We start from the raw sequence: 25,526 nt of genomic DNA on the forward strand, positions 1-25,526 counted from the left end.
CCGTGGTCCAGCCCAGAGATGCCAGGCTCGCTGCCCCGACCCCGGTTCCCAGGGCGCACGGCTGAGAACCGCTCCCCACAGCGGGAGACAAGGAGAACCTGCTGCAGACGGGGCTCCCGCCTCCCGAGGGCTCCGCGCAGACCACTGTCCCGGCACCGGGTGTGAAGCCGTGACCTGTCCCTCCGCGCCAGCACCGAAGCTGGGCTGCCGTCGGGAAGACGAGCCGTCACGAGGCTGGCAGCAGGCCCAGCCCCGCGCCCAGGTGGATGACGGCTCCTACCCGGAGGGGGAACGCCGGGCCGCCTCAAGGCAACGTCTGTGATGGCCACGCCGCCGGGAACCGACCGACCCAGCGTGAAGCCTGCCAGGTGAGCCCACCAGGACGAGTGTGTAGCGGCCCGTGTGTGCCACCGGGAGACGCTGCTTGTCTTGTCAAGCGGCAGAGAGAAGCGCCCGCTGTCACGCAGCCGCACCATCACCTGAGAGGGACCAAAGCCTCACAGCACCATGGCCGGGCACCTGCCCCGCTGCTGCTGGAACCCTCTTCGCACACAGGGGGACAAAGGGCCCTGGAAGCCGTCACCAGACGGGGGATCGGAGGGTCAACTTGTTAGGCTGGCTCTGAGGAAGCAGGTGACTGACTAGTGCAGCAAACAAACACTACAAGGGGAAACGCAAACTGTCCTCTTCTGTTAAACGGTTCCTGTTTAAGCTAGGAGCCAAAGGCACTTACTTAAAAGAATGACACATACGCCGTTTTCAAGCTGTTTCTTGGAGAACGTGTGGCCTGGCAGAAATGGCCAGCCTGCTGAGACCCGTCCCCCCCACCCCCAGCCAGCTTCCACCCCGAAGCCTCACGATCAGCTGAGTCGCAGCAGCTCCGCGCGCTCCCCGTGTCCGCTCGGAGCCCGGGATCGTGTCTGTCAGGCAGCAGTGCCCACGGGGGCCTGGAGAAGCCCGTCAGTCAGAGAACTGGGAGAAACAGTTAACTTGTAATAAAGCACGTTCTCTACCTTCTGGAAGGTGTGTGTCGGGCAGACAGCAGCAGGGACGCTGACCCCCTGCTTCAGGACGGCCGGTCCAGAGGGTGGGCACAGACGTAGGCTCGCTTCTCCAGGACCTGCTGGGACACTTTCTTGATCAGTTCATCGAGATTTTCTGGAGAATCTGGGAGGGAAAGAGTAGGTGATCTTTGGGAAAAAAAAATGTTCCAGCAATTCCTGTTATCACAAAGTCAGCCCTGCGGTGTGAAGGAGCCCTGAAGGCGGCAGCCGTCCCCAGGAAGTGATTCTGGGCTGCCGCCTGGCGACCCCAGCCTGCTGGAGGAGACGCCCTGCGGTGACAGCCGCGCCAGCACGGTGGGCGCGGGGCGCCAGTGCTGAGCTGCGCGGAGCCCCGTGCTCCTCCCTCCGCAGGGCAGCCGGGTACGGGGTTCCCAGAGGCTCTCGCCTCGCCGGCTCTGTGCGCTCCTGCTGGCAGGCCTCACCCAGCCCTCGGTGAGCAGCAGTCTGTGCGCAGCCAGCAGCCCTGGGAGGCCACCGCCAGGTCGCCTGGCATCAGGTCCCGCCCCGCATTCTCCCCCAGCCCGAGCCGCCCACTTACGCTTGTCCAGCTGAGACAGGGTGCAGAGATTCTGGTGGTAAGCTTCCGTGCAGAAGATGTTGGCCAACAGAACCTGCCAGAACCAAAGTCAAAGTCAAAGTCAGAGAGGATGACTGCTGAGGACCCTGAGATCTCCGGGCCTTAGGGCCGCCCCTGCCTGGAGCCTGACCTCTGAGCTTCAAAGAACTCAGTCTGTCAGCCAAAGTGGGCAGCTTGACCAGGGTCAGGTGGCTTGGCTCAGAAGCCATGGCAGCCCCGAGCCAAACTAGCCCTGTCCTCAGGGCAAGTGACTCAACCCCTCTGAGCCTCAGGTCGCTCCCTGGCGGGAGAACGTCTCAATCCCCGCAGCCACGGGGCGGGGCGCGTCAGGACGAGGGCGTGCACACAGCAGGTGCTCAGACGGAGACGGCACCCACCCTGCTAGCAGAGGGGTGAGGGCGCTGGGTTTCGGATTCCGACACTCACTCCCCCCCGCCCCCTCCAGGCAGGAAGGTGAAAGGCAGTGGCCCTGTGTCCTGAACAGCACAGACCCGCCCATCGGAGCTGAGAGCACCGGCTATGGCCACGGACACAACTTGGCAACCCCACCCGTCTCTGGTCAGCTGGCGTGGACCCTGTGCTCACCCCCGACCCCCGGACGCACCCAACCCCTCCCTTCCCCACTGCCCGGCCTCATTAAAGTGCAGCAGAATGACCCCTGCAGGAAGGCTGCCTGTGCAGGCGGAAGGGGCGGGCCCACCTCGTGGTCGTGGTTCTGGAGCCCCACGCGGATAGAGCGGCTGGCCCGCGACAGCACGGCCGTCATCCCGTACAGGTTGATGAGGACGTTGGCCACTCGCTTCAAGACCAGCTGCTCCTCCACGATGGTCTGGGAACAGAGGGCAGGGGGGGAGACTTACCACCGGGACACAGCGCCAACACGCTCGCTCTCTCTCTCTCTCCCGGGCCCACCTTTGCGCATCTCTGAGCCTCACTCTACACCCTGGGGGAGCAGGCCTAACACTGCCTTCCCTTCGGGTTTTCCCTTAGCTCTGTCCAGATCTGGGCAGGAGTCAAGACAAGATCATGTCCCAGAAGCCTGGCTGAGACCACCGGCCAGCGCTTATTATCACCTTTGGACGCAAGAGACACAGATCGGGTCCTAAGAGTAAGGTCCAGGTGGGGCTGCCCCTCCCGGCTCCAGGGAGCGTCTGGTCACCTCGACGGTGCCCACCCAGCAGAGGCTTCCCCCCACGCTCCCCAGCCAGCTGAGTGGTCCCCAGGGCAGGCAGCCAGCCCTGCTTCCCCAGCCCTCCATGGTGACCGAGATTTCTAGGCCTGGTCCCTAGCTGCTGGCCCGCCCCCAGGTACCTTGCCAAAGCGAAGCAGCAGGGTCTCCACGGTGCGGCTGAAGTAGTGCACGTTCTGCTCGAGCTTGTGGGCACCATCCTGGGGGGCCGGGGGGGAGGATTCCGCTCAGCACCGCCCTCCCGCGGTGCCCAGGCCCTGCTGCCACGCTTGGCTGTTCTCCACCGTGACAGGGCGGAGAGGGCATCTGGTGACCCTCGGACTGCCTGGTCCTCCCCGGTGCCCCCGGCCACACCCCCTCTGGGAAGGGGATACCCAGTGGGGGGGGTACCCGTGGCTGGACCCACTCACCGCCATGCTGGGGTGCACGACTCCGAGCTTCCCTGTCAGCCCAAGGTCCACAGTTCGGCCCAGGGAGTCCCGAAGCCTCTGGCCGACAGTCTCCAGGATGGTGGTCACATTGCCCTGTTTAAGCTGCCTGCAGAGAGCCCAGGCGCAGTACGCTGAGGCCCCGCGGCCGGCTCCTGCTGCCCAGCAACACGGCCCCGCCTCGGTGCCAGCAGCTCTAGGGCCCCGGACAAGCTCCCTGACTACGCAAAGCCAGCAGGGCCACCTGGACACAACCCAGGAGCGGGCCCGCCCTACGGGGAGCAGCCGTCTCCTCTACGGCCGGAGGGGACACCCGGGGCACACCTGCTTCCAGGTCATTCTCTCCCCGAGTAGCCTGAAAAATCCTCTGAGCAAGCCATGCCTGGGCGCTGGCAGGGACTGCTCACTGTTCTGGCCCCAGGATGGGGGTCAGGAGAGGAAACTAGTCTTGTGTTGGCCTTGGAGCTGGCGCCTACGCAAGGATCACCTCTCCTTGCCCCGGTTCTAGAAGCAGCTCCCTGCCGCACGGGAGATGAGAGCTGCAGGGGAGGAGGGCAGGGCCCTGGAGGCTTCCCAGGCAGCTGGCCCCTCCCTGTCCCCTCCCTCCAGCCAGCCTGTGAGTCAGCTGAGCCCTGCAAGGCTGCACGCCTGGTCCACGGAGTGAGGCAGCGCCCTCCTCTGGCTGCCCCGGGACAGGCCTCTGCTGGGCAGGGTGGGTGGACCCGAGGGGCAGACGGTGGACGCGGCACCTACTTGACCCTTGCAGTCAGGATGCGGCCGGCATGCTGCAAGCCTGTCAGGGCGATGTACATCCGGAGAATCTCGTTGGTTCCCTGTGGCCAACATTATCCAGGTCAAAGGGCGCCCACATCAGGGCAGCCCTAGCAGTGTCGCGTGCGTGACCGGCTAGGCCATGCTGCTTCCCGCTAACTCTCCGGAAGTAGCTGGTTGCAGGGCTGTGACCGGGGGCCAGGGCAACACGCAGGCTGGTGCTTCCACGGGACAAGCTGGGGCTGACCAGATGGCGGTGGCCCCCCTCTGGACCTACCCCATCCCATGACCAACTGTGCACGAGCCATTCCTTTTTCCAAGCTTCCGATTCTACTTCTTTTAAGCGGAGAAACAGTTCCCCTTAAAAGAAGTGAAGGATACTAGTACCCAGGACACAGCAAGTCCTCAGCGGACCCACTACTAGCTCAGGCCAGGCCAGGCTCCTCGGGAAGCAGCTGGCCGCACCGCAGTGCCAGGTGCCAACACCCCGGGGCCGCCTCTTCCCTGCTGCCACCCCCAGGCACCACCCCCCCACCGTGAGCCACGTGACCTCGGGGACGCAGACCAGGGGGCTTGTGCCCGTCGTGCACAGTGGTACTGAGGGTCAGAGGGGCAGGGGCTGGACTGAGGCACACCGCCAGGCCACGCCACGCCACGGACAGAGACTCCGTGGGAGCGGAAGTGGGAGCAAGGAGAACTCCACGCTGACCCAGGCCCGTCCGGGGTGGTCTCGGCTTCACGCTGAGGGCCCTGCACCCCTCAGAGCTCCTGAACCCGTGCTGACCACCCTACCAGCCACGGAGGACCGCACTCGCCCGGGCCAAGGGGAGGGGCCTTGGGGGCGGCAGGCCTGGGGCAGCAGGGTTGGGACGTGGGAACTGCCCCCGGGGCCTCGGGCTGGCCGCGCCCTGTCCACTGAGGGAGAGGACACAGGGAACGCCAGCAGCCAATGCGGTCTTCCCCCCCGCCCCCCGAGGCGGAGCCGCCCGGGCGCCCAGCCTCGCACTGGTCCAAGGGTCTGCCTCCGCACACCTGTGTCCAGCCTGAAATCCCGCCCGGCCTCCCTCCACGGCCACTGGCCGCACCGCTGCAACCCACGCCCTGGGCAGGCTCGGGGCATTTCCAGGGACGTGAACTCAAACAAGCCATTCTCTGCTCCAAACTTTGTTACCGCTTCTCGGCCCTCACGGTAAGATCCAAATGGGCTTCCACGGCTGGCTACTCTCTGGCCTTCCCGCCCAGCCCCTCTGCCCTGCGCACCCTGCCCCACCCACACCCCAGCCCCGCCGAGCAGGACCGGCCGCTGCTCCTTCCGTTTCCCTGCTGCCGGCAGGGAAGGTCCCGTCGGGGCCTGGCACACTCCACTCCCCTGCCCTCTCTGCCCCCAAGGCCAAGTGCGCTGCTTCCTGAGACCCCAGCCCCTCACCACACTGGTGTTCTGGAGTCATCCTCTCTCAGCCAGGCTGCACGAGGCTCTGGGGTCCACGGCGGAGCGGGGCGGGGCCGAGCGCTCAGCGGGGCGGCGCACTCACCTCGAAGATAAGCAGGATGCGGCTGTCGCGCAGGATGCGCTCGTACGGGTAGTCCCTCATGTAGCCCGAGCCCCCGAGGATCTGGAGCGCCTCGCTCACGCACTGCCACGCGGCCTCGGAGCTGAACACCTGCCACGGACCCGGGCGAGGTCAGCACGGGGCCGTCAGCACCAAAGCCCCTTCAGGAGGGGGACCCTCTGCCTCGGGGCCAGGTGGCTGCGGACGGGGTGGGAGGCTGCATGCGGAGAAGTAGGCTTTGGGACGAGACGACCCAGGTAGGAGCCCTGACTGTCACGTCTCACTGGTGGCCAAAAAGTGACCCCCCTCCCCCAAAACAAGACAGAAGCACAGGGAACTCTGTGCTATCTACCTCAACCAGGTATTTCATAAAAGGAAGTTCTGACACCAAAATGTAGGAAGACCAGACTCAGGACAACACAGTCCTTCCCAGGGAAGCCCAGCTGCTTTGTTAGGCGGATACAAAGTTACAGTACCCAGTCTGTATTCTCTTCTTCCGCTATGATCACCGTCAGCTGGTGACAGCCTGGCACAAACCATGCGGGGAGATGCCGGCCTCCCGTAAGCTGGGCACTGCCCTCTGCTGCTGCTCCTATGCTACTCTGCTCTGCCCAGCTGCATCCCAGGGGTGCCTGACACGGTGGGTGCCTCGTAAACACCTAAGCAGTGAGTAGCTGAGGAGGAAGGCGGCAGGCAGGCCGCGTGTGGGGTTACCTTGACCGTGGCGGCCTCGATGGAGCAGTCAGGAAAGCCCGGCTGGTCCAGCATCCCTGCCGTGAGGTAGGCCATGCTTTCCATCACGTAAGCCTTCTGAGCCATCAGGGCAAACTTCTCCTGGAGCGTTCAGAAAAATGCACCATCAAGAAAGAATCTGCCTGTACTGAGACCCAAACCTGCCGAGCAGCAGAGAGGGTCATTCAGACCGCGCCCAGTGCCCAAGAGCACCAAGGCCTGGCACTCGTAAAAGGGGCCACGTGCTCATCTTCTCCCCGAACCACCGCCTAGGAGTCGGCAGTACAGACCCCCAAGCTCGCCTTCAGTGCCTGCGAGGTAGTCAGCCCACGCGGCGCTCTGGACCCTCCCTACCTGAATCAATCCAAACTCGCTGAGGTTCCTGTTGAACTGCTTCCTGGTGCAGGCGTACTCGGCGGTCATTTCTGAAGAGGGGCAGAGTTATCAAAGAACAATTTTCCGGCTGTCTTAAAATGATTTCCTCAGTCTATCGTCACCACCCTTCAAACGCTCAGGCAGGAGCTACGAGAAGCGGGTCTACTGAGACCAACACCCTGAAAGTGAGAGCCCCACCTTCCAACATCTCCGGGTCCAGGAGTGACTGTCCCCTCTGAGTGGCACCCAGGGTGGGGGACGGAGCAGGATCAGGGGCCAGTCAGACACATCCGGACCCAACTCTCGCTCTTACCAGCCAAGCCTGGGCCACGTGGCCTCCCCGCCCTCATCAACACTATTGACCTCAGAAACACGGCAAAGGCCACGGGACGCCCTGCACGGAGAAGCAGGCTCACACCCGGCACACGTGTCCGTCTGGCAGCAGGAGCGTGGCCCGTGGCTTCCGCGCCAGCCCTGCAGGCGCCCACGTGCCCACGGCGGCCCCCTCCCTGCAGCCAGCGCTCTCCCAACACTCCCCACGGACCTCCACGCGTGACCCACTCTCACAGCGGGCTCGCAGGGTACACAGGCTCCCACATCCCCCCATTTCTGGGCCTTGCGATCTCAGGGGCTCTACATCCTCTGGGGACAGACTGACCACGAGAGCGAAGCCCTTGCACTGAGGAGTTTTCCAGACAAGGCAGCAGAGTCCAGGTGGGCGCAGGGCCCTGGGGGAAGCTTCGCAGAGGCGGGCGAGCCCTGAGCGTGCAGTCTGATGGGGGGTGCGGTCTCGGGCACGTCACCCCCCGCTCTGAGCGGCCGGCCCTTCGTCTATAAACGAACTCTGCCCTGAACTCCGAGGAGCTTCCTGGGCACCCAGTGGGGAGCGGGCCCCGGGTACGCCCGCGCCGCAGCCAGGGCCCTGCGTGTCCCTGTGGTCCCCGCCACAGAGCAGAGATGGCAGTTGACGTTCTGTGCCCCGCAAAACCCCTATCAGGCTGTTTTACCTTCACTGGCAAAGGGAAGTCTACGGTTCAGTGAGCGTAACAGAAGAAAGGGACAATCGAAAGGCTGAGGGACCAGGGTCCCCAGTCTGACCCCGCGGCTCACCCACTGTGGACAGCCATCCACAGGGAACTGGCGCTCAGGCTTCTCGGTGTCCAGCTCACATTCAGGTGCTCGCTCAGCGGGCAGAGCAGCCACCCCGTCTACCTCCACCGGGAGGTCCCCCGCCTCCCCCATCCCGTGCGTGTTGAAACCGCAACACCGGCCCTTCAGGGGCAGCCTCAGTGCACCCTTCAGTCTAAGTCGAAGCCCTGATCCTAGACGTGGACAGGACCGGCTGTCAGTGGCCTGGCTCGGTGCTGGCCCGCCCGCCCGCCTAGGGACGGGGCAGAGCCCCTGGGCCGGAGCAGGCAGGGGCAGGCGGGGGCGGCGGGGGCAGGCGGGGGCGGTGGGGGCAGCGGGCACAGGCGGGAGCAGGCGGGGGCAGGCAAGGTGCCGTCCCTGACTTACGCACCGATCAGCGTCTTGAGCATCCCGGCCACGGCACTGCCCATGCTGAACCGCCCGCTGTTGAGGATGTTCATGGCCACCTGCGGAGAGAGGAGGGCTCAGCGCGGGCCGCTCCCTCCGTGCCCAGCTGGGAGAGCTGAGGGCCCTAGAGGGCTGAAGGGGACAGACCGCAACAGGGCTTGGCTGCTTTTACCAGACAACAGGCAGCATGCGGATGGAGTTAATCATCCTGCCAACCCTCCCTGGGCCGGGAGAGAACACAGTACCAAGGCCTCAAAACCAGGCCATCTGCCACGGAGATGCTCTCACAAACATCCCTGCAGGCACCCACCCTCCAAAAAAAAAAAAAGAAATGGGACACGCTTATTCCAAAGGAAGTGGCCACTTCCCTCAGCCTCAGGGGAGGGGAGCAGAAACTAAGACTGGCTGGGTACCCGCTGCCAACTCCTCACTTTCCCAGCAACGCGTCAGCGTCAGGGTCCTCCTTTCACAGAAGAAGAGCCGGAGGTTCCAGGTGGTGACCAGTCACAGACAGAGCAAGCACCCGCCTGACGTGCACCCTGCACTGAGCCAGCCCCTCGCACGGACGTGACGGGCTCCTCCTCCCCCGGTGCCTACAGTAATGACCCTAGCTAAGGAGTTCTGTCAGCTTCACTCCTCTCTTCCGACCCCAACTTTCTACCTAAAGCCGACGGCAAGCACACACACTGCTTCCCAAGTACCAGACTAGCCGGGCTTGGGGAGGCACCCCCTTACAGACCTAAAGCAACCTAGAGACCACAGCCACCCAGGCAGCAGGGGAGAAGGGGCACACCGTGGACGCGTGGCCACCAGCACCAGGCTCCTAGAGGAGGCTGTGACCTGCCCACCTCTACTCAAGCCTGCGAGGCCCAGGGAGGAGGCCTCAAGGCAGGGCTGGGGTCTGCGGGCAGCAAGCAGCCTGGGACTCAGCTTCACACGTGGCACTGCTCGTACTGACTGCTTGCCTGCGTGGCTGGGACTAACCAAACGTGCCTCTGAGTTTGAATTTATGATTACTTGCTCAATAACCTGAAGGGAGACTCTGAGAACAGATCCCGTGGGGCTGGGGAGACGGGAAACACCTGCTCCAGCCACTGGGCAGGCAGCACTGGTCCTGACAGGCGAGGCCGAGGCGGGTGGGCACCTCGGTGGGCACGGCCAGGAGCTGGGGCTCAGCTAGGTCGCAGCGCAGTGTGGCCTGTGTGCCTCCTGCTCTGGCCTGTGGCCTGTAATGTCAGACTCCCTGTGTCTCAGGACATGGAGGGGGGACGAGGAGGGGGGACACCGGTCCTGCTCCACCTGCCAGGACTGAGCAGGAACTGAACTCCCCACCTTTGGTCCCTTTTCCCAGACTGGTTCTCAAAGGCCAGCTCACAGTTTCATGAACAAACTTACTTCACAGCCCCTTCGTGGTCGATTCTCAGCTTCACTTACAACAAGAACAAGAGGAGGAGAGGACTGGACGCCAGGCCCCAGGCCCCAGGAGGGTGGAAGGCCTGGCAGGCTTGGCCTCACCGGAAAGGGCTCGTGAGCCCAGGCGGTCCCTCCTACCCAGGCCTGACCGTGCTGCGTGGTCACCTTCCTGCCGCAGAGCAGTCCCCTCCCACACCTACACTCCAGGTACGAGACACAGCCGTCCCCGCAGCCCCCGTCGCTGACCGCCTCTGCGCCCCGATGAACCTCCTACCTGACCTCACGCGGCATCGGCGTTCCCCGGGCCTGTGGTCACCCTACCCGCCATCGATGGGATCGCCCTAACGTGTTGCGCTTTTCAGTGTTGACGCTGACTGCCAGGCAATCGCACTCATCACGAGACAGGGCTTTAGCGATCTGTTTTTCTTCTGCATACTAAAACCATCACTTCTCACCCAACACAATGGAAACAAACGTTTTAATGCAGTGTTGGGAAGGACTGGGCAAAGACCTCACACACAGTCCAACCGTCCAGCAGGCGACACGGCAACATGGACCAAGAACTTAAAAATGACCACGCCCTCTGACCCAGAAACCTGACTGGTATTTAAACTCAGGAGATAATGAGAGAAGTGTGCAAGGTATGTATAAGGATACATGCCATGCAACGCAGTCCCGAGTGGGGAAGAAGGGAAACTGCGCTAAATGCTCGATCCTGGAGACACAGGGACAGTGAATGTGGCGTCACCATATGAGGAAATGCTGTGTGGTTCTGAACCTCAGCAAATCACATTCCCTAGCATGAAAAGACTATGAGGGCTTGTTGATAAGTGAAAAATGCCAGTTATCACCTCTTACACACACACACACACACAAGCAGAAATATTTCAGCAATGTAAACTCTTTAAAAAGACGTAGAAAGACAAGCACCAGAAGTGTGAACAGTGGAGATAGCAGAAGCAAGAAGAATGACAATCCTGCAGCCTGTGGAACAAAAACCACATTCACAGAAAGACAGACAAGATGAAAAGGCAGAGGGCTATGTACCAGATGAAGGAACAAGATAAAACCCCAGAAAAACAACTAAATGAAGTGGAGATAGGCAACCTTCCAGAAAAAGAATTCAGAATGATGATAGCAAAGATGATTCACGACCTCGTTAAAAGAATGGAGGCAAAGATCGAGAAGATGCAAGAAACGTTTAACAAAGATCTAGAAGAATTAAAGAACAAACAAACAGAGATGAACAATACAATAACTGAAATGAAAACTACACTAGAAGGAATCAATAGCAGAATAACTGAGGCAGAAGAACAGATAAGTGACCTGGAAGACAGAATGGTGGAATTCACTGCTGTGGAACAGACTAAAGAAAAAAGAATGAAAAGAAATGAAGACAGCCTAAGAGACCTCTGGGACAACATTAAATGCAAGAACATTCGCATTATAGGGGTCCCAGAAGGAGAAGAGAGAGAGAAAGGACCACAGAAAATATTTCAAGAAATTATAGTCAAAAACTTCCCTAACATGGGAAAGGAAATAGCCACCCAAGTCCAGGAAGCTCAGAGAGTCGTATACAAGATAAACCCAAGGAGAAACACGCCGAGACACACAGTAATCAAAGTGGCAAAGAAAAATTACTGAAAGCAGCAAGGGAAAAATGACAAATAACATACAAGGGAACTCCCATAAAGTTAACAGCTGATTTCTCAGCAGAAACTCTACAAGCCAAAAGGGAGTGGGCATGACATATTTAAAGTGATGAAAGGGAAGAACCTACAACCAAGATTACTCTACCTGGCAAGGATCTCATTCAGATTCGAGGGAGAAATCAGAAGCTTTACAGACAAGCAAAAGCTCAGAGAATTCAGCACCACCAAACCAGCTCTACAACAAATGCTAAAGGAACTTCTCTAAATGGGAAACACAAGAGAAGAAAAGGACCTACAAAAACAAACCCAAAACAATTAAGAAAATGGTGATGGGAACATACATATCGATAATTACCTTAAACGTGAATGGATTAAATGCTCCAACCAAAAGACACAGGCTCGCTGAATGGATACAAACACAAGACCCATATATATGCTGTCTACAAGAGACCCACTTCAGACCTAGGGACACATACAGACTGAAAGTGAGGGGATGGAAAAAGATATTCCATGCAAATGGAAATCAAAAGAAAGCTGGAGTAGCAATACTCATATCAGATAAAATAGACTTTAAAATAAAGAATGTTAGAAAAGGAAAGACACTACATAATGCTCAAGGGATCAATCCAAGAAGAAGATATAACAGTTATATATGCGCCCAACATAGGAGCACCTCAATACATAAGGCAACTGCTAACAGCTATAAAAGAGGAAATCGACAGTAACACAATAATAGTGGGGGACTTCAATGCCTCACTTACACCAATGGACAGATCATCCAGACAGAAAATTAATAAGGAAACACAAGCTTTAAATGATACAATAGACCAGAGAGATTTAATTGATATTTATAGGCCATTCCATCCAAAATCAGCAGATTACACTTTCTTCTCAAGTGCACATGGAACATTCTCCAGGATAGATCACATCTTCGGTCACAAATCAAGCCTCAGTAAATTTAAGAAAATTGAAATCATATCAAGCATGTTTTCTGACCACAACACTATGAGATCAGAAATAAATTACAGGAAGAAAAACGTAAAACACACAAACACATGGAGGCTAAACAATATGTTACTAAATAACCAAGAGATCACTGAAGAAATCAAAGAAATCAAAAATACCTAGAGACAAATGACAATGAAAACACGATGATCTACAACCTATGGGATGCAGCAAAAGCAGTTCTAAGAGGCAAGTTTATAGCTATACAAGCCTACCTCAAGAAACAAGAAAACTCTCAAATAAACAATCTAACCTTACACCTAAAGGACCTAGAGAAAGAAGAACAAACAAAACCCAAAGTTAGTAGAAGGAAAGAAATCATAAAGCTCAGAGCAGAAATAAATAGAAACAAAGAAAACAATTGCAAAGATCAATAAAAGTAAAAGCTGGTTCTTGGAGAAGATAAACAAAATTGATAAACCATTAGCCAGACTCATCAAGAAAAAGAGGGAGAGGACTCAAATCAATAAAATTAGAAATGAAAAAGAAGAAGTTACAACAGACACTGCAGAAATACAAAGCATCCTAAGAGACTACTACAAGCAACTCTATGCCAATAAAATGGACAACCTGGAAGAAATGGACAAATTCTTAGAAAGGTATAACCTTCCAAGACTGAACCAGGAAGAAATAAAAAAATGAACAGACCTATCACAAGTAATGAAATTGAAACTGTGATTAAAAATCTTCCAACAAACAAAAGTCCAGGACCAGATGGCTTCACAGGTGAATTCTATCAAACATTTAGAGAAGAGCTAACACCCATCCTTCTCAAACTCTTCCAAAAATTGCAGAGGAAGGAACACTCCCAAACTCATTCTATGAGGCCACCCTGATACCAAAACCAAAGATACTACAGAAAAAGAAAATAACAGTCCAATATCACTGATGAATATAGATGCAAAAATCCTCAACAAAATACTAGCAAACAGAATCCAATAACACATTAAAAGGATCATACACAATGATCAAGTGGGATTTATCCCAGGGATGCAAGGATTCTTCAATATATGCAAATCAATCAATGTGATACACCATATTAACAAATTGAAAAAGAAAAACCATACGATCATCTCAATAGATGCAGAAAAAGCTTTTGACAAAATTTGACACCCATGTATGATAAAAATTCTCCAGAAAGTGGGCACAGAGGGAACCTACCTCAACATAATAAAGGCCATATATGACAAACCCACAGCAAACATCATTCTCAATGGTGAAAAACTGAAAGCATTCCCTCTAAGATCAGGAACAAGACAAGGAAGTCCACTCTCACCACTATTATTCAACATAGTTTTGGAAGTCCTAGCCATGGCAATCAGAGAAGAAAAAGAAATAAAAGGAATACAAATTGGAAAAGAAGAAGTAAAACTGTCACTGTTTGCAGATGACATGATACTATACATAGAGAATCCTAAAGATGCCACCAGAAAACTACTAGAGCTAATCAATGAATTTGGTAAAGTTGCAGGATACAAAATTAATGCACAGAAATCTCTTGCATTCCTAGACACTAATGATGAAAAATCTGAAAGAGAAATTAAGGAAACACTCCCATTTACCACTGCAACAAAAAGAATAAAATACCTAGGAATAAACCTACCTAGGGAGACAAAAGACCTGTATGTAGAAGACTATAAGACACTGATGAAAGAAATTAAAGATGATACCAACAGATGGAGAGATATACCATGTTCTTGGATTGGAAGAATCAATATTGTGAAAATGACTATACTACCCAAAGAAATCTACAGATTCAATGCAATCCCTATCAAATTACCAGTGGCATTTTTTTACAGAACTAGGACAAAAAAAAAATCTTAAAATTTGTATGGAGAGACAAAAGACCCCGAGTAGCCAAAGCAGTCTTGAGGGAAAAAAACAGAGCTGGAGGAATCACACTCCCTGACTTCAGACTATACTACAAAGCTACAGTAATCAAGACAGTATGGTACTGGCACAAAAACAGAAATATAGATCAACGGAACAGGATAGAAAGCCCAGAGATAAACCCACACATCTATGGTCAACTAATCTACGACAAAGGAGGCAAGGATATACAATGGAGAAAAGACAGTGTCTTCAATAAGTGGTGCTGGGAAAACTGGACAGCTACATGTAAAAGAATGAAATTAGAACACTCCCTAACACCATACACAAAAATAAACTCAAAATGGATTAGAGACCTAAATGTAAGACCAGACACTATAAAACTCTAAGAGGAAAACGTAGGAAGAACACTCTTTGCCATAAATCTCAGCAAGATCTTTTTTGATCCACCTCCTAGAGTAATGAAAATAAAAACAAAAATAAACAAATGGGACCTAATGAAAATTCAAAGCTTTTGCAAAGCAAAGGAAACTACAAACAAGGTGAAAAGACAACCCTCAGAATGGGAGAAAATATTTGCAAACGAATCAACGGACAAAGGATTAATCTCCAAAATATATAAACAGCCCATGCAACTCAATATTAAAGAAACAAACACCCCAATCCAAAAATGGGCAGAAGACCTAAATAGACATTTCTCCAAAGAAGACATACAGATGGCCAAGAAGCACATGAAAAGCTGCTCAATATCACTAATTATTAGAGAAATGCAAATCAAAACTACAATGAGGTTATCACTTCACACCAGTCAGAATGGGCATCATCAGAAAATCTACAAACAACAAATGCTGGAGAGAGTGTGGAGAAAAGGGAACCCTCTTGCACTGTTGGTGGGAATGTAAATTGATACAGCCACTATGGAGGACAGTATGGAGGTTGCTTAAAAAACTAAAAATAGAATTACCATATGACCCAGCAATCCCACTTTTGGGCATATACCCAGAGAAAACCATAATTCAAAAAGACACATGCACCTCAGTGTTCACTGAAGCACTATTTACAATAGCCAGGACATGGAAGCAACCTAAATGCCCATCGACAGACGAATGGATAAAGAAGTTGTGGTACATATCTACAATGGAATATTACTCAGCTATAAAAAGAATGAAACTGGGTCATTTGTAGAGATGTGGATGGATCTAGAGGTTGTCATACAGAGTGAAGTAAGTCAGAAAGAGAAAAAGAAATATCATGTATTAACACATATATATGGAACCTAGAAAAATGGTACAGATGAACCAGTTTGCAGGACAGAAATTGAGACACAGATGTAGAGAACAAACGTATGGACACCAAGGGGGGAAAGCGCCAGGGGGTGGGAGGTGGTGGTGTGATGAATTGGGAGATTGGGATTGACATATATACTAATATATACTACTAAAATGGATAACTAATAAGAACCTGGTGTGTAAAAAAAAAAAAATAAAATTCAAAAAAATAAAATAATAAAAAAATAAAACAGGTAAACAAAAAAGTGTGAACAGTGAATGGCAACTCCCCTGGGATGGGCTTTGGGGGACCCATGTGTTCCCTCATCTGTGTGACATCTGCACACGGATGCCCCTCTTGTGCCCTCCACCTCCCCTACCCTCTGCTCCACACTGCCCGGGCAGCAGTGGCTGGAGCCCTGGCTGACGGCCCTTGGGTGATTCCTGTAACGCCCAGGTGGCCAGGGAGGTCCTGCTTTGATCCCTGTTCACAGCCAAGGTGGGGGCAGCTCCCCGCTGTGAAGACACTTACCCAGGCCACCCAGTAATTAGGGCAGAGCAGCAATATAAAGACAAATAGCCCAATTTAAAGATGGGCAAAGGATTTGGAAAAATATTTCTTCAAAGGAGATAAACAGCCCATGGAAACAACCTTAATGTCCACTGACAGATGAATGGATAAAGAAGATGTGGTACATATATACAATGGAATATTACTCAGCCATAAAAAAGAATGAAATAATGCCATTTGCAGTGACATGGGTGCAACTAGAGATTATCATAAAGTCAGAAAGACTTATTATCTGAAGTAAGTCAGAAAGAGGAAGACAAATACCATCTGATATCACTTATATGTGTAATCTAAAACACGGCACAAATGAACGTATCTATAAAACGGAAACAGACTCACAGACATAGAAAACAGACTTGTGGTTGCTAAGGGGGAGAGGGGAGGGGGAGAAAAGGATTGGGAGTGTGGGACTAGCAGATGTAAACTATTATATATAGAATGGATAAATAACAAGGTCTTACTGTATAGCACAGGGAACTATATTCAGTATCCTGTGACAAACCATAATGAAAAAGAGTATTAAAAGAACGTCTGTATGCGTATAACAGTCACTTTGCTGTACAGCAGACAATGGCACAACATTGTAAATTAACTATACTTCAATAAAATATTGGGTTGGCCAAAAACTGACTTCAGTTTTTAAGTAAAAATAAAAGACACATTTTTCATTTTCAGCAAGAACTTTATTGAACAACATATTCACCGTTTTGTTCCACGACCTTCCGCCATTTTTCAGGCAACTTCATAATTCCATCTTCGCAAAACTTTTTATCTTTTTGAGCAAAGAACTGTTCCAGGTACCTTTTACAGTCTTCCAGGGAATTGAAATTTTTCCCAGTAAGAGAATTTTGTAAAGACCAAAATAAATGGAAATCCGAAGGTGCAATGCCTGGTGAATATGGCGGATGAATCAGAACTTCCCAGCCAAGCTGTAACAGTTTTTGCCTGGTCATCAAAGAAACATGCGGTCTTGTGTTATTCTGATGGAAGATTATGCATTTTCTATTGATTAATTCCAGATGCTTTTCTTCGAGTGCTGCTTTCAGTTGGTCTAACTGGGAACAGTACTTGTTGGATTTAATCATTTGGTTTTCCGGAAGGAGCTCATAATAGAGTACTCCCTTCCAATCCCACCATATATACAACATCACCTTCTTGGGATGAAGACCAGCCTTTGGTGTGGTTGGTGGTGGTCCATTTTGCTTGCCCCACAATCTCTTCCGTTCCACATTATTGTACAGTATCCACTTTTCATTGCCGGTCACAATTTGTTTTGAAAATGGAATGTTTTCATTACGTTCCAGTAGCAAATCACATGTGGAAATATGGCCAAGAAGGTTTTTTTCACTTAACTTACGTGGACCCCAAACATCAAAGTGATTAAGATAACCAAGCTGGTGCAAATGATTTTCAACATTTGATTTGGGTATTTTGAGTATGTCGGCTCTCTCTCTCGTGGTGTAACGTTGATTGTTCTCAATTAATGTCTTGATTTGATCGCTATCAACTTCAACTGGTCTACCTGACCATGGAGCAGTGTCCAGCAAGAAACCTCCAGCACAAACTTCGCAAACCACTTTTGACAACATTCGATCAGTCACAGCACCTTCTCCATACACTGCACAAATATTTTTTTGCGTTTCAGTTGCGTTTTTACCTTTCTTGAAATAATGAAGCATAATATGCCCAAAATGTTGCTTTTTTCCCTTCCACCTTCAATATTAAAACGGCTACACAAAAATTCACCAGTTTTGTTAAGTTTTTTAAAAAATGCATGCTGATATGACAGCTGTCAAAATACAATCTAGGAAAATTGTCTCGAATGAAATTAAAGACAACTAAATGCTACTAGAGCCATCTTACAGAAAACGCCGAACGAACTTTTTGGCCAACCCAATAAAATAAAATAAAAAACCAAAAAAACAAAGGAGATAAATAGCCAATAAGCGCATAAAAAGATGCTCAACACGACTAATCATCAGGGAAATGCAAATCAAACCACAACGAGATACACTTCACACCCACGAGGATGGCTGTTAATTTTAAAAATGGACGATCACACATATTGACAAGAATGTGGAGCAACTGGAACCCTAACGCGCTGTGGTGGGAATGTGAAACAGTGCAGCTGTTGTGGAAAAGAGTTTGGCGGTTCCTCAAAAAGCTAAACATACAGTCACCATTTGACCCTCCATTTCTTCCAGGTGGGCACCCAAAAGAATGGAAAACAGCATTCACACAAAAACGTGCACATGAGTGTTCACAGCAGCATTACTCAAATGGCCAAAAATTGAACAACCCAAATGTCCATCAGCTGATGACAGATGGACAAAACGTGGTCCCTGCACATGATGGAACATCACTCAGCTATAAGGAGTGACACCTGTTAGACTTGGATAAACCTTGAAAACATTAGGCAGCGTGAAAGAAGCCATACAAGAAGGACCACACATGGATTCCATCTAAATGAAACATTCAAAATAGGCAGATGGGCTTCCCTGGTGGCGCAGTGGTTAAGAATCCACCTGCCAGTGCAGGGGACACTGGTTCAAGCCCTGGTCCGGGAAGATCCCACATGCCGTGGAGCAACTAAGCCCACGTGCCACAACTACTGAATCTGCGCTCTAGAGCCCGCAAGCCACAACTACTGAACCCACGTGCCACAACTACTGAAGCCCACACACCTAGAGCCTGTGCTCCGCAACAAGAGAAGCCACCGCAATGAGAAGCCCACGCACCACAACGAAGAGTAGCCCCCGCTCACCACAACTAGAGAAAGCCTGCACACAGCAACAAAGACCCAATGCAGCCAAAAACAAAAATAAAATAAATTTATAAACAAACAAACAAACAAAACAGGCAGATCCACAGAAGCAGAAAGTAAAACAGCGACGGCCGAGGGCTGGGAGAGGGGAAATGAGAAAGTATGGCGTGTCTTGCTGGGGTGATGGCAACATTCTAGAATTAGACCATGGAGATGGTTGCACAAGCACAGTGAATATACTAAAAACCAACAAAGCATTCATTTGAAAATGGTAAATTTTGTCATATGAATTACCTGTTATTAAAAAAAATACTCTTACTCTAAGAAAAAAAAAATCAGGGTAAGCACTCGGGACCCAGGGCTGTGCATCCTGAGCTTTGCAGGGCCACTGGGCTGCTCTCTCCACTGGCTGGGGGAGGACTCTTACCCCTACGTGAGGGAGGGTGAGACCGAGCGCTGCTGCACCCCTGCCTCCCAGGGCTGACTTCTCTCCGCTCTGCTGACCTCCCTGCAGAGAGCCTTGCATGGCCGCCCGGCCAGCCCAGCCCAGCCCAGTGCACTGCCAGCAGGGAGGTAACGGGAAGCTGGGCCACCGCACACGAGACTGCAACAAAGGTCAGCACACGCAGGGCAACACACCTTAAAGCCGCCTCCAACTTCTCCGAGGACGTTTCCCACGGGCACCCTGGTGTTCTCAAAGTGGACCTCGCAGGCTGGAACACACGACATCCAGGACCTCAGCTGAGGGGGACGAAGCGCTCTACCCCCGACCCCCACTCAGGGGACGCGGTTCATTCACTCACTCGCTCATTCATTCAGACCCTCCACAGTCCGAGCTAAGGGACCCAAGAGGCTGAGCCTTGTGAGGACGGCAGGGCAGCTCCAGGTGGGCCGAGGGCCACTTACAGGACACCAGCCTCGAGTGAACTGAGTGCCAACCAGGCCTGGGTGGGGAGGAGGGAGAAGGGAGGAAGGAGGAGTCCCAGGCTGGAAAGATGGGGGTCTGCTGTACTGCAAGACTGACCCAGGGCCCCCCAGCACCACCTCCCTCCAAGGCTGAGCGCCATGAGGTGGCGACGACCTCACCTTGAAGTCATCACTGCCCGATGTGCGGAGAGATTTTGCCAAATGCTCGGGTGGAAACAAAACTACTTAGGTCTCATGTTATCTTGATGTTTGATACCTTTTTAACAAGATAAGATCTCACCTTGTCTCTCTCTCTCATACACACACATGCACGCACGTGCCACTCACTGTTGGAGCCTCGGATGCCTAACTTATCCTCAGGTTTCCCGCTGGTGACTCCACCAAAGTCTCTCTCTACTATGAACGCTGTGACCTTGTCCTTTACTGAGCCGTTAGAATCAACAACCTCTGTCTTTGCAAACACAGTAAAAACACTGGCCAGTCCTCCATTGGTGATCCAGACCTGAGGGAAGAAAGCAAAAGGGCTCCAGAGAAAACCAACCTACTACAGACTGGCCACCCTCAGCACCAGCTGCCCATCACAGCTCAGGCCAGGACGGGCTCAACCCGGCCTCCCCAGAGCACGGATTTCCCCAGGAGACACAGGTGGCCCTGCACATGTGTCTGTGTGTGTGTCAAGCAGCTCCGACTCAGCATGGAACAGCTGGGGGTGGGAGGGAGGCAGAAAGGAGTGAGGGAAAGGGGGAGGGGGAGGGGAGAGGGGAGGGGGAAGGGAGGGGAAGGAGGGGAGGAAGGGAGGAGGGGAGGGAGGGGACGGGTAGGGAGAGGGGGAACAGACTTCTCAACAAACTGCTCCATATAGAACTTATTTGGATCTTAATTCAAGCAACTTGTTTGTAAAAAAGAAGTATGAGACAATCAGGGAAGTCTGAACGTTAAGCAGATAGTAAGAAATGATCAAGGTTTAAGTGTACGCCGTGACTTTCTCAGGCCCGTCCTGCAGAGATGCGCTGAGCTCGTCACGGCTGCCGTCCAGAACTGCAGTGTGACGGAGGAAGCACCCCCGGGAGTCGGGGGTGGGTGCTCACGACACCGAACTTCTGTGTTTCAAATTCCGTGTAATAAAAAGTTAAAAGAATGGCCACACGAGAGCAGCGCAGGGAGGTGGGCAGCACTACAGAGGCCTGCAGGCTCAGGAGCCAGGACACCTTGGTTCCCATCCTGCCGCTCAGCGGCCGGTATGGGGGCGGTCGCGTCACCTCTCTGAGCCGCCGTTCCTTCTTCCCAACAGGGAGGCGTGTCTCCCGAGGACGACGGCTAAGGGGTGGCGTGCCTGCCCTTTACGAGCCCTGCGGCACGGGAAGCGGTCAGTGCGCGGTGGTGAAGGTCGGGGCGGCCGCGGAGGCCACGCAGCTGTACCTTGGAGCCGTTGAGGACGTAGTGCTTCTTATCTTCACTTAACGCGGCCCTGGTCCGGATGGAGGCGGCATCGCTCCCACTGCGGGGACAGAAACATGCGGTTGAGGGGTAACGCTGGAGACAGAGAAGAGCGGTTTTCAGGCCCCACGGAAAACAAAGGGCCAGCTAATAGGTATATTCAGCTTTGCGGCCACAGACAATCTGTAGACAGACGGGCATGTTCCAGTAAAACTTCATCTATGAACACAGGTGGCGAGGTGGATTTGGCCAGCCCTGCTGTCACATCGGGTGAAAAGGCGGCAGTGACAACGTTGGGAGGTCTAAACACGGAAATGCCGGCTCACACAGGCTCTAAGCTCCTGCAAGGTGAGTGCAGGGGACCCAGGTCCCCAGGTGGGGGAAGCAGGACGGAAAGGGGCTGGATAATGGACTTGCCATCATGGCAGCTGTGAGACTCGGGGCTCATCACCCCATCTCACTGAACCTCAGTTCACAGTCTGTAAAGTGGGGACAATACCACCCGCCCTTCATACTCTAAAAGTCGCTGTGAAGCCTGAATGCATTACTGTATATAAGGAGGTTGCAAAGCACAAAAAAAATGACAGGTGCTGTCAGCCATGTTATCTCACTTGTAAAGGTCACCAGGAAAGAGAAGGAAGGTAAAGATAAGAGAGCATGAAGTGAATGGGTGAGAAAAGCTGTGGACCCGACTCCCGGGAAGTCTTCAGGGAGGGCAGAAGCAGCCGCCCCGCTTCAGTAAGCGCCCCTGGACCCTGAAGCCGTGAGTGGCGCGCAGGGCTGACCTGGCCGGCTCCGTCAGGCAGAAGGCGGCCACGTGCTCCCCGGACGCCAGCCTGGGCAGGTACCTGGCCTTCTGCTCCTCGCTGCCGGCCAAGATGATGCCCTGGCAACACACATGGGCTGCTTTCAGCGGCGGCAAGAGAGACGTGTGTGAAGCGTGCTTGCAGAACGCGCCCCTTCTGGAACACGCTTCCTTCACGCAAGAGCTGGCAGCCGCAGTAAAGAATGGGGAGCTGCTGGGGGGTCTGGGGAGCTGGGCTGCCAGGGAGACCCCCAGGCGCACAGTCCAGGGTGGCCTCAGTCTTTCCGGCAGCGCCTCCACTTCCCGGCAGGGTGGCCGGGGCCACAGCTGGTGCTGGGACAGCGCCACGCCCGGGCGCCAAGCCTGCTGTGCACTCGGCCCCCTCGGCTTCTATGCTGAGCAAGAACCGCCCGAGGAATGAGCTGTGGGCCCCTGGCCCTGCCCTGAAAGACGCCAAGCCCAGCGGAGTAGGAGGACCGGTGCCAACAGCAGGGGGAACACGCTCAGGCCCCGAGGGAGCCAATCAAGAGGTGGGGTCACCTCCAGCCTGTGGTGAAGGCAGGCTTCGTGGAGGCAGTGGCATCTGACCTGGGCCTGGAAGGATGGGTCAGAGGCGATGGGGCAGGAGGAGGTTTCAAAAGGAAGGACAGGGCCACCGAAGGGCACTGAGCACGGTACAGCGAGGCTGCAGGACAGCGGGCCTTCCTCCGAGACGCTGAGCCGGCCGCCCCCTCGCCGCCGCAGAAACCCCAACCCCTGACCTTGAGGCCGATGGCCTGGTGTGCTGCCAGCGTCACGGCGATGGAGCTATCCAGGCTGATGATCTCCCCCAGCCGCGCGTACATGGTGTTGGAGAGGCCCAGGCCACCTAGGGCAGAAACAGGCCAGCTTCACTTACGCTCCAGCCCCAAATTCCTCCCAGAAAAGGCAAGTGGCTTTATAAAGTAAAACCAGCTCACCATTTTTTAAAAATCACAACACATAACGGTACAAAGGAAACAGAAATTACCCATAAACTTATCACTCAGAAAGAGCATTTTTGTGTACATCCTTTCAGAATTCTTCTAGGTATATAAGCATATACAGGTGTATATTTTAATATAAAAATGTAATATTTAATACAAAAATATATAAACACCTAAACATACATAAAGCTACTTGAAATGCTGTGAATACCTCCTATCACAAATCTTGGGCTTCACAGACGTGAACCCCATTCTGCATCTCACCCCCCAGTATCTCGCGGCCTCCAGGAAAGGTCTCTCCGCCTGGGATTCTGGCATCCGGGGCTGGGTCCTTCTGCCGCAGGGGCGCCCCGTGTGCTGTAGGAGGTGGGGTGGCATTCTTGACCTCTGCCCACTAGATGCCAGTAGTTCCCCCTCCTCCACAGTTCTGACAACATAAATGTCTCTAGATGTTGCCAAATGCCCACCCGGGGTGGGGGGGGTAAGTCACCCTCGGAAGGAGTCAGTGTTCTAGGAGCAAAAAGAGAAAACACTAAAAACGCAGACTCCGCTGAACTGGGGTATTCTGCATTTTATCTTCAACTTCCGGCGGTGGTGAGGTGGCCTTGTGTGCACCTGACAAATGACTACCCGAGGCCTAAGGTCAGGCGCGGCCCAACTGCAGGAGGCGCCTTCCACACAGGGGAGGGCCGAGTCCCTGCAGGGGTGCGCAGCGTCCCCTGCGCTCAGCGGGGACCCAGGGAAGGCCAGGGCCCTGCGGCACCCATCACTATGCCGCTTTCAGTCAAAACGCTTGTGCTCCTACTTGTTTCACATACTGAAGTCAGTGTTGCTTGTTAAAAAAAAAAAACTGTCATTTTTTTCCCCATGAAAGTATCAGAAAAATCATGGGGGAAGGACAATCAATGGGGACAGATGACAGGTGGGTGGAGACTGCTTGACGGGCAAGGAGCTGAGGGGCAGGAAAGACCCGGGGGGACCCAGGGAACTGGGGGCGGAAACCAGGCTGCCGGTGGAAGGCCTCTTTTCCAGGATGGCGGTTTCCAACCAGCCTTCAGAACACTCCAGGCCTGGGAACAATTCCCGAAAATGTTTTGGGCATGAACATAAGGTTGCTGTCGCCTTAATTTCCCCAGGAAGGATTTAAAAAAAGGAAAGACAATGAAATAGTCCCACATGTGACCACTGTTATCTCATGAAAGAAAAGAGCATTTTCACACCCAAGAAGGGGACATAAAACAGGAATAAGGGATGGATTTGTGCAATCACATACAGACACACACACACACACACACACACCCCACACACGTGCTGGCATAAAACACAGAGAGATGCAAAAAGACATATTCCCATTTCACAGGAAAACTGTCTGGAGGAAAACAACTGCTGCTTCTCATCAGTCAAGAAGTAGTTTCTTAACGATTCTGAAGGGGAAACAGATACTATCACCAGCCTGGCTGTGTCTGCCAGCTTTCCTCTGCTATGTGTTTTCTCCAAGCACGTATTTTTCTCGGCTCATGACACCAACCGCCGCTCTGTGGCTCAGCCCCACCTGGTCTCTATTCTAACATTCGACGTGGCCCCCACCTTCCGGCAGACAGTTCCCCGGGGCCTGGCCTCGAGGTCTGGGGAGAGCTCAGTCCCCTGTCCCCAGAGGCTGCAGGTGTAGCTCCACCCGAGAGGCCTGTGCTGCATCCCGCCACCAGGGGGAGCAGCAATTCGCTCATGTTTTCTGCACAGACTCTAACTTCTTTCCTACATTTGGAAATGCGGTGAGAGGGATTTCACAGGATGACAAGGAGACATCCTTTAACAGCTTAATACACTGCGACAGACACACAGATAAACGAAGATTTAACCTGATTAAAATACGCCTCTAAATTAAGGAAATGAGGCATCAAACTCGTTTGTTGTAAATTTTCACATTCTGTCTCAGACTGGAGCAGCTGCAGGCTAGGTCCCCGTGGGACTTTCCGCACAGGCAGCGAGGGCCCCCCCCCTCGGCTGTGGGGTGGCGTGTGCGGGGGCGCAGGGCTCACTTCAGCCCCACAGATAAACCCGGCGGAGGCAGAACGTCAAGGACCGCTCCCGCGTCCGGGCCCTGCCGTGCAGGCCTAACCCACGGCCTGGCTGGGAGAACGTACTCGGATGTCACACACCACCTACAGCTCTCGGGTCCAAACCCCTGACCCTGTGCTGATGAGGCCGGAAGCCGCCTCAGCCTGGGCTCGGCGGGAGGGCTCAGAGAGCAGGGGGTGCGGGGTGAAGGCCACACGTCTTCGTCCAAAGATCCCGAGAGTGAAAATACAAGGACGTGCGTCCGTGCCAGCGCTCGCGAGGGGTTATGTTGTGTCCCTGCTCCTCCCTCACACACTCCGCGACTGTCCCCTTACCCCCACAGAACTGAGAGGACCACCCCTAGATCAGGCAGGAGACACACAAGCTGCACGACGGGCTCAGTCTAACAGGGCACAGCCGCCGGGCGGGGATCCTGGGGGAAGGCAGGGCCTCTCACTGTAAACCTCCAACAGCAACGGGCACGGCCCAGAGGACAACGGGCCTGCTCGAAGGCTCCCGAGGCGGCCCGCGCCCCACAGCCGTGCGCCCACCCCTTTGGCCGCTGGGCCCTGGCCCCTGGGCGCGCACCGCGTGGCCTTCCCTACACAC

At 53.6% G+C, this 25,526-nt stretch overlaps 1 protein-coding gene across 6 annotated transcripts in view; it reads right to left on the bottom strand.

Annotated features, from left to right (window-relative positions):
• ACAD9 (acyl-CoA dehydrogenase family member 9) overlaps positions 1-25,526 on the bottom strand; it is a 56,185-nt gene that overhangs the window by 6,987 nt on the left and 23,672 nt on the right. For 3 of the 6 annotated variants that reach the window (XM_057555298.1, XM_057555301.1, XM_057555300.1), the window contains 15 exons: positions 22,656-22,762; positions 21,875-21,975; positions 21,072-21,150; positions 19,980-20,154; positions 19,365-19,438; positions 8,206-8,281; positions 6,666-6,736; positions 6,294-6,413; positions 5,562-5,690; positions 4,012-4,091; positions 3,241-3,367; positions 2,953-3,030; positions 2,342-2,470; positions 1,603-1,675; positions 812-1,167 (listed from right to left, as the gene is read on the bottom strand). In XM_057555298.1, the coding sequence (XP_057411281.1) occupies positions 1,067-1,167; positions 1,603-1,675; positions 2,342-2,470; positions 2,953-3,030; positions 3,241-3,367; positions 4,012-4,091; positions 5,562-5,690; positions 6,294-6,413; positions 6,666-6,736; positions 8,206-8,281; positions 19,365-19,438; positions 19,980-20,154; positions 21,072-21,150; positions 21,875-21,975; positions 22,656-22,762 (1,520 nt within the window). In that variant the 3' untranslated portion in view covers positions 812-1,066. Of the gene's footprint in view, positions 1-811; positions 1,168-1,602; positions 1,676-2,341; positions 2,471-2,952; positions 3,031-3,240; positions 3,368-4,011; positions 4,092-5,561; positions 5,691-6,293; positions 6,414-6,665; positions 6,737-8,205; positions 8,282-19,364; positions 19,439-19,979; positions 20,155-21,071; positions 21,151-21,874; positions 21,976-22,655; positions 22,763-25,526 lie in introns of those variants that run through there. The other 3 variants (XR_009009571.1, XR_009009572.1, XM_057555299.1) reach the window with 2 other exon arrangements.

This window comes from Balaenoptera acutorostrata, chromosome 10 (genome assembly GCF_949987535.1).
Source record: "Balaenoptera acutorostrata chromosome 10, mBalAcu1.1, whole genome shotgun sequence".
Classification (NCBI taxonomy): domain Eukaryota; kingdom Metazoa; phylum Chordata; class Mammalia; order Artiodactyla; family Balaenopteridae; genus Balaenoptera; species Balaenoptera acutorostrata.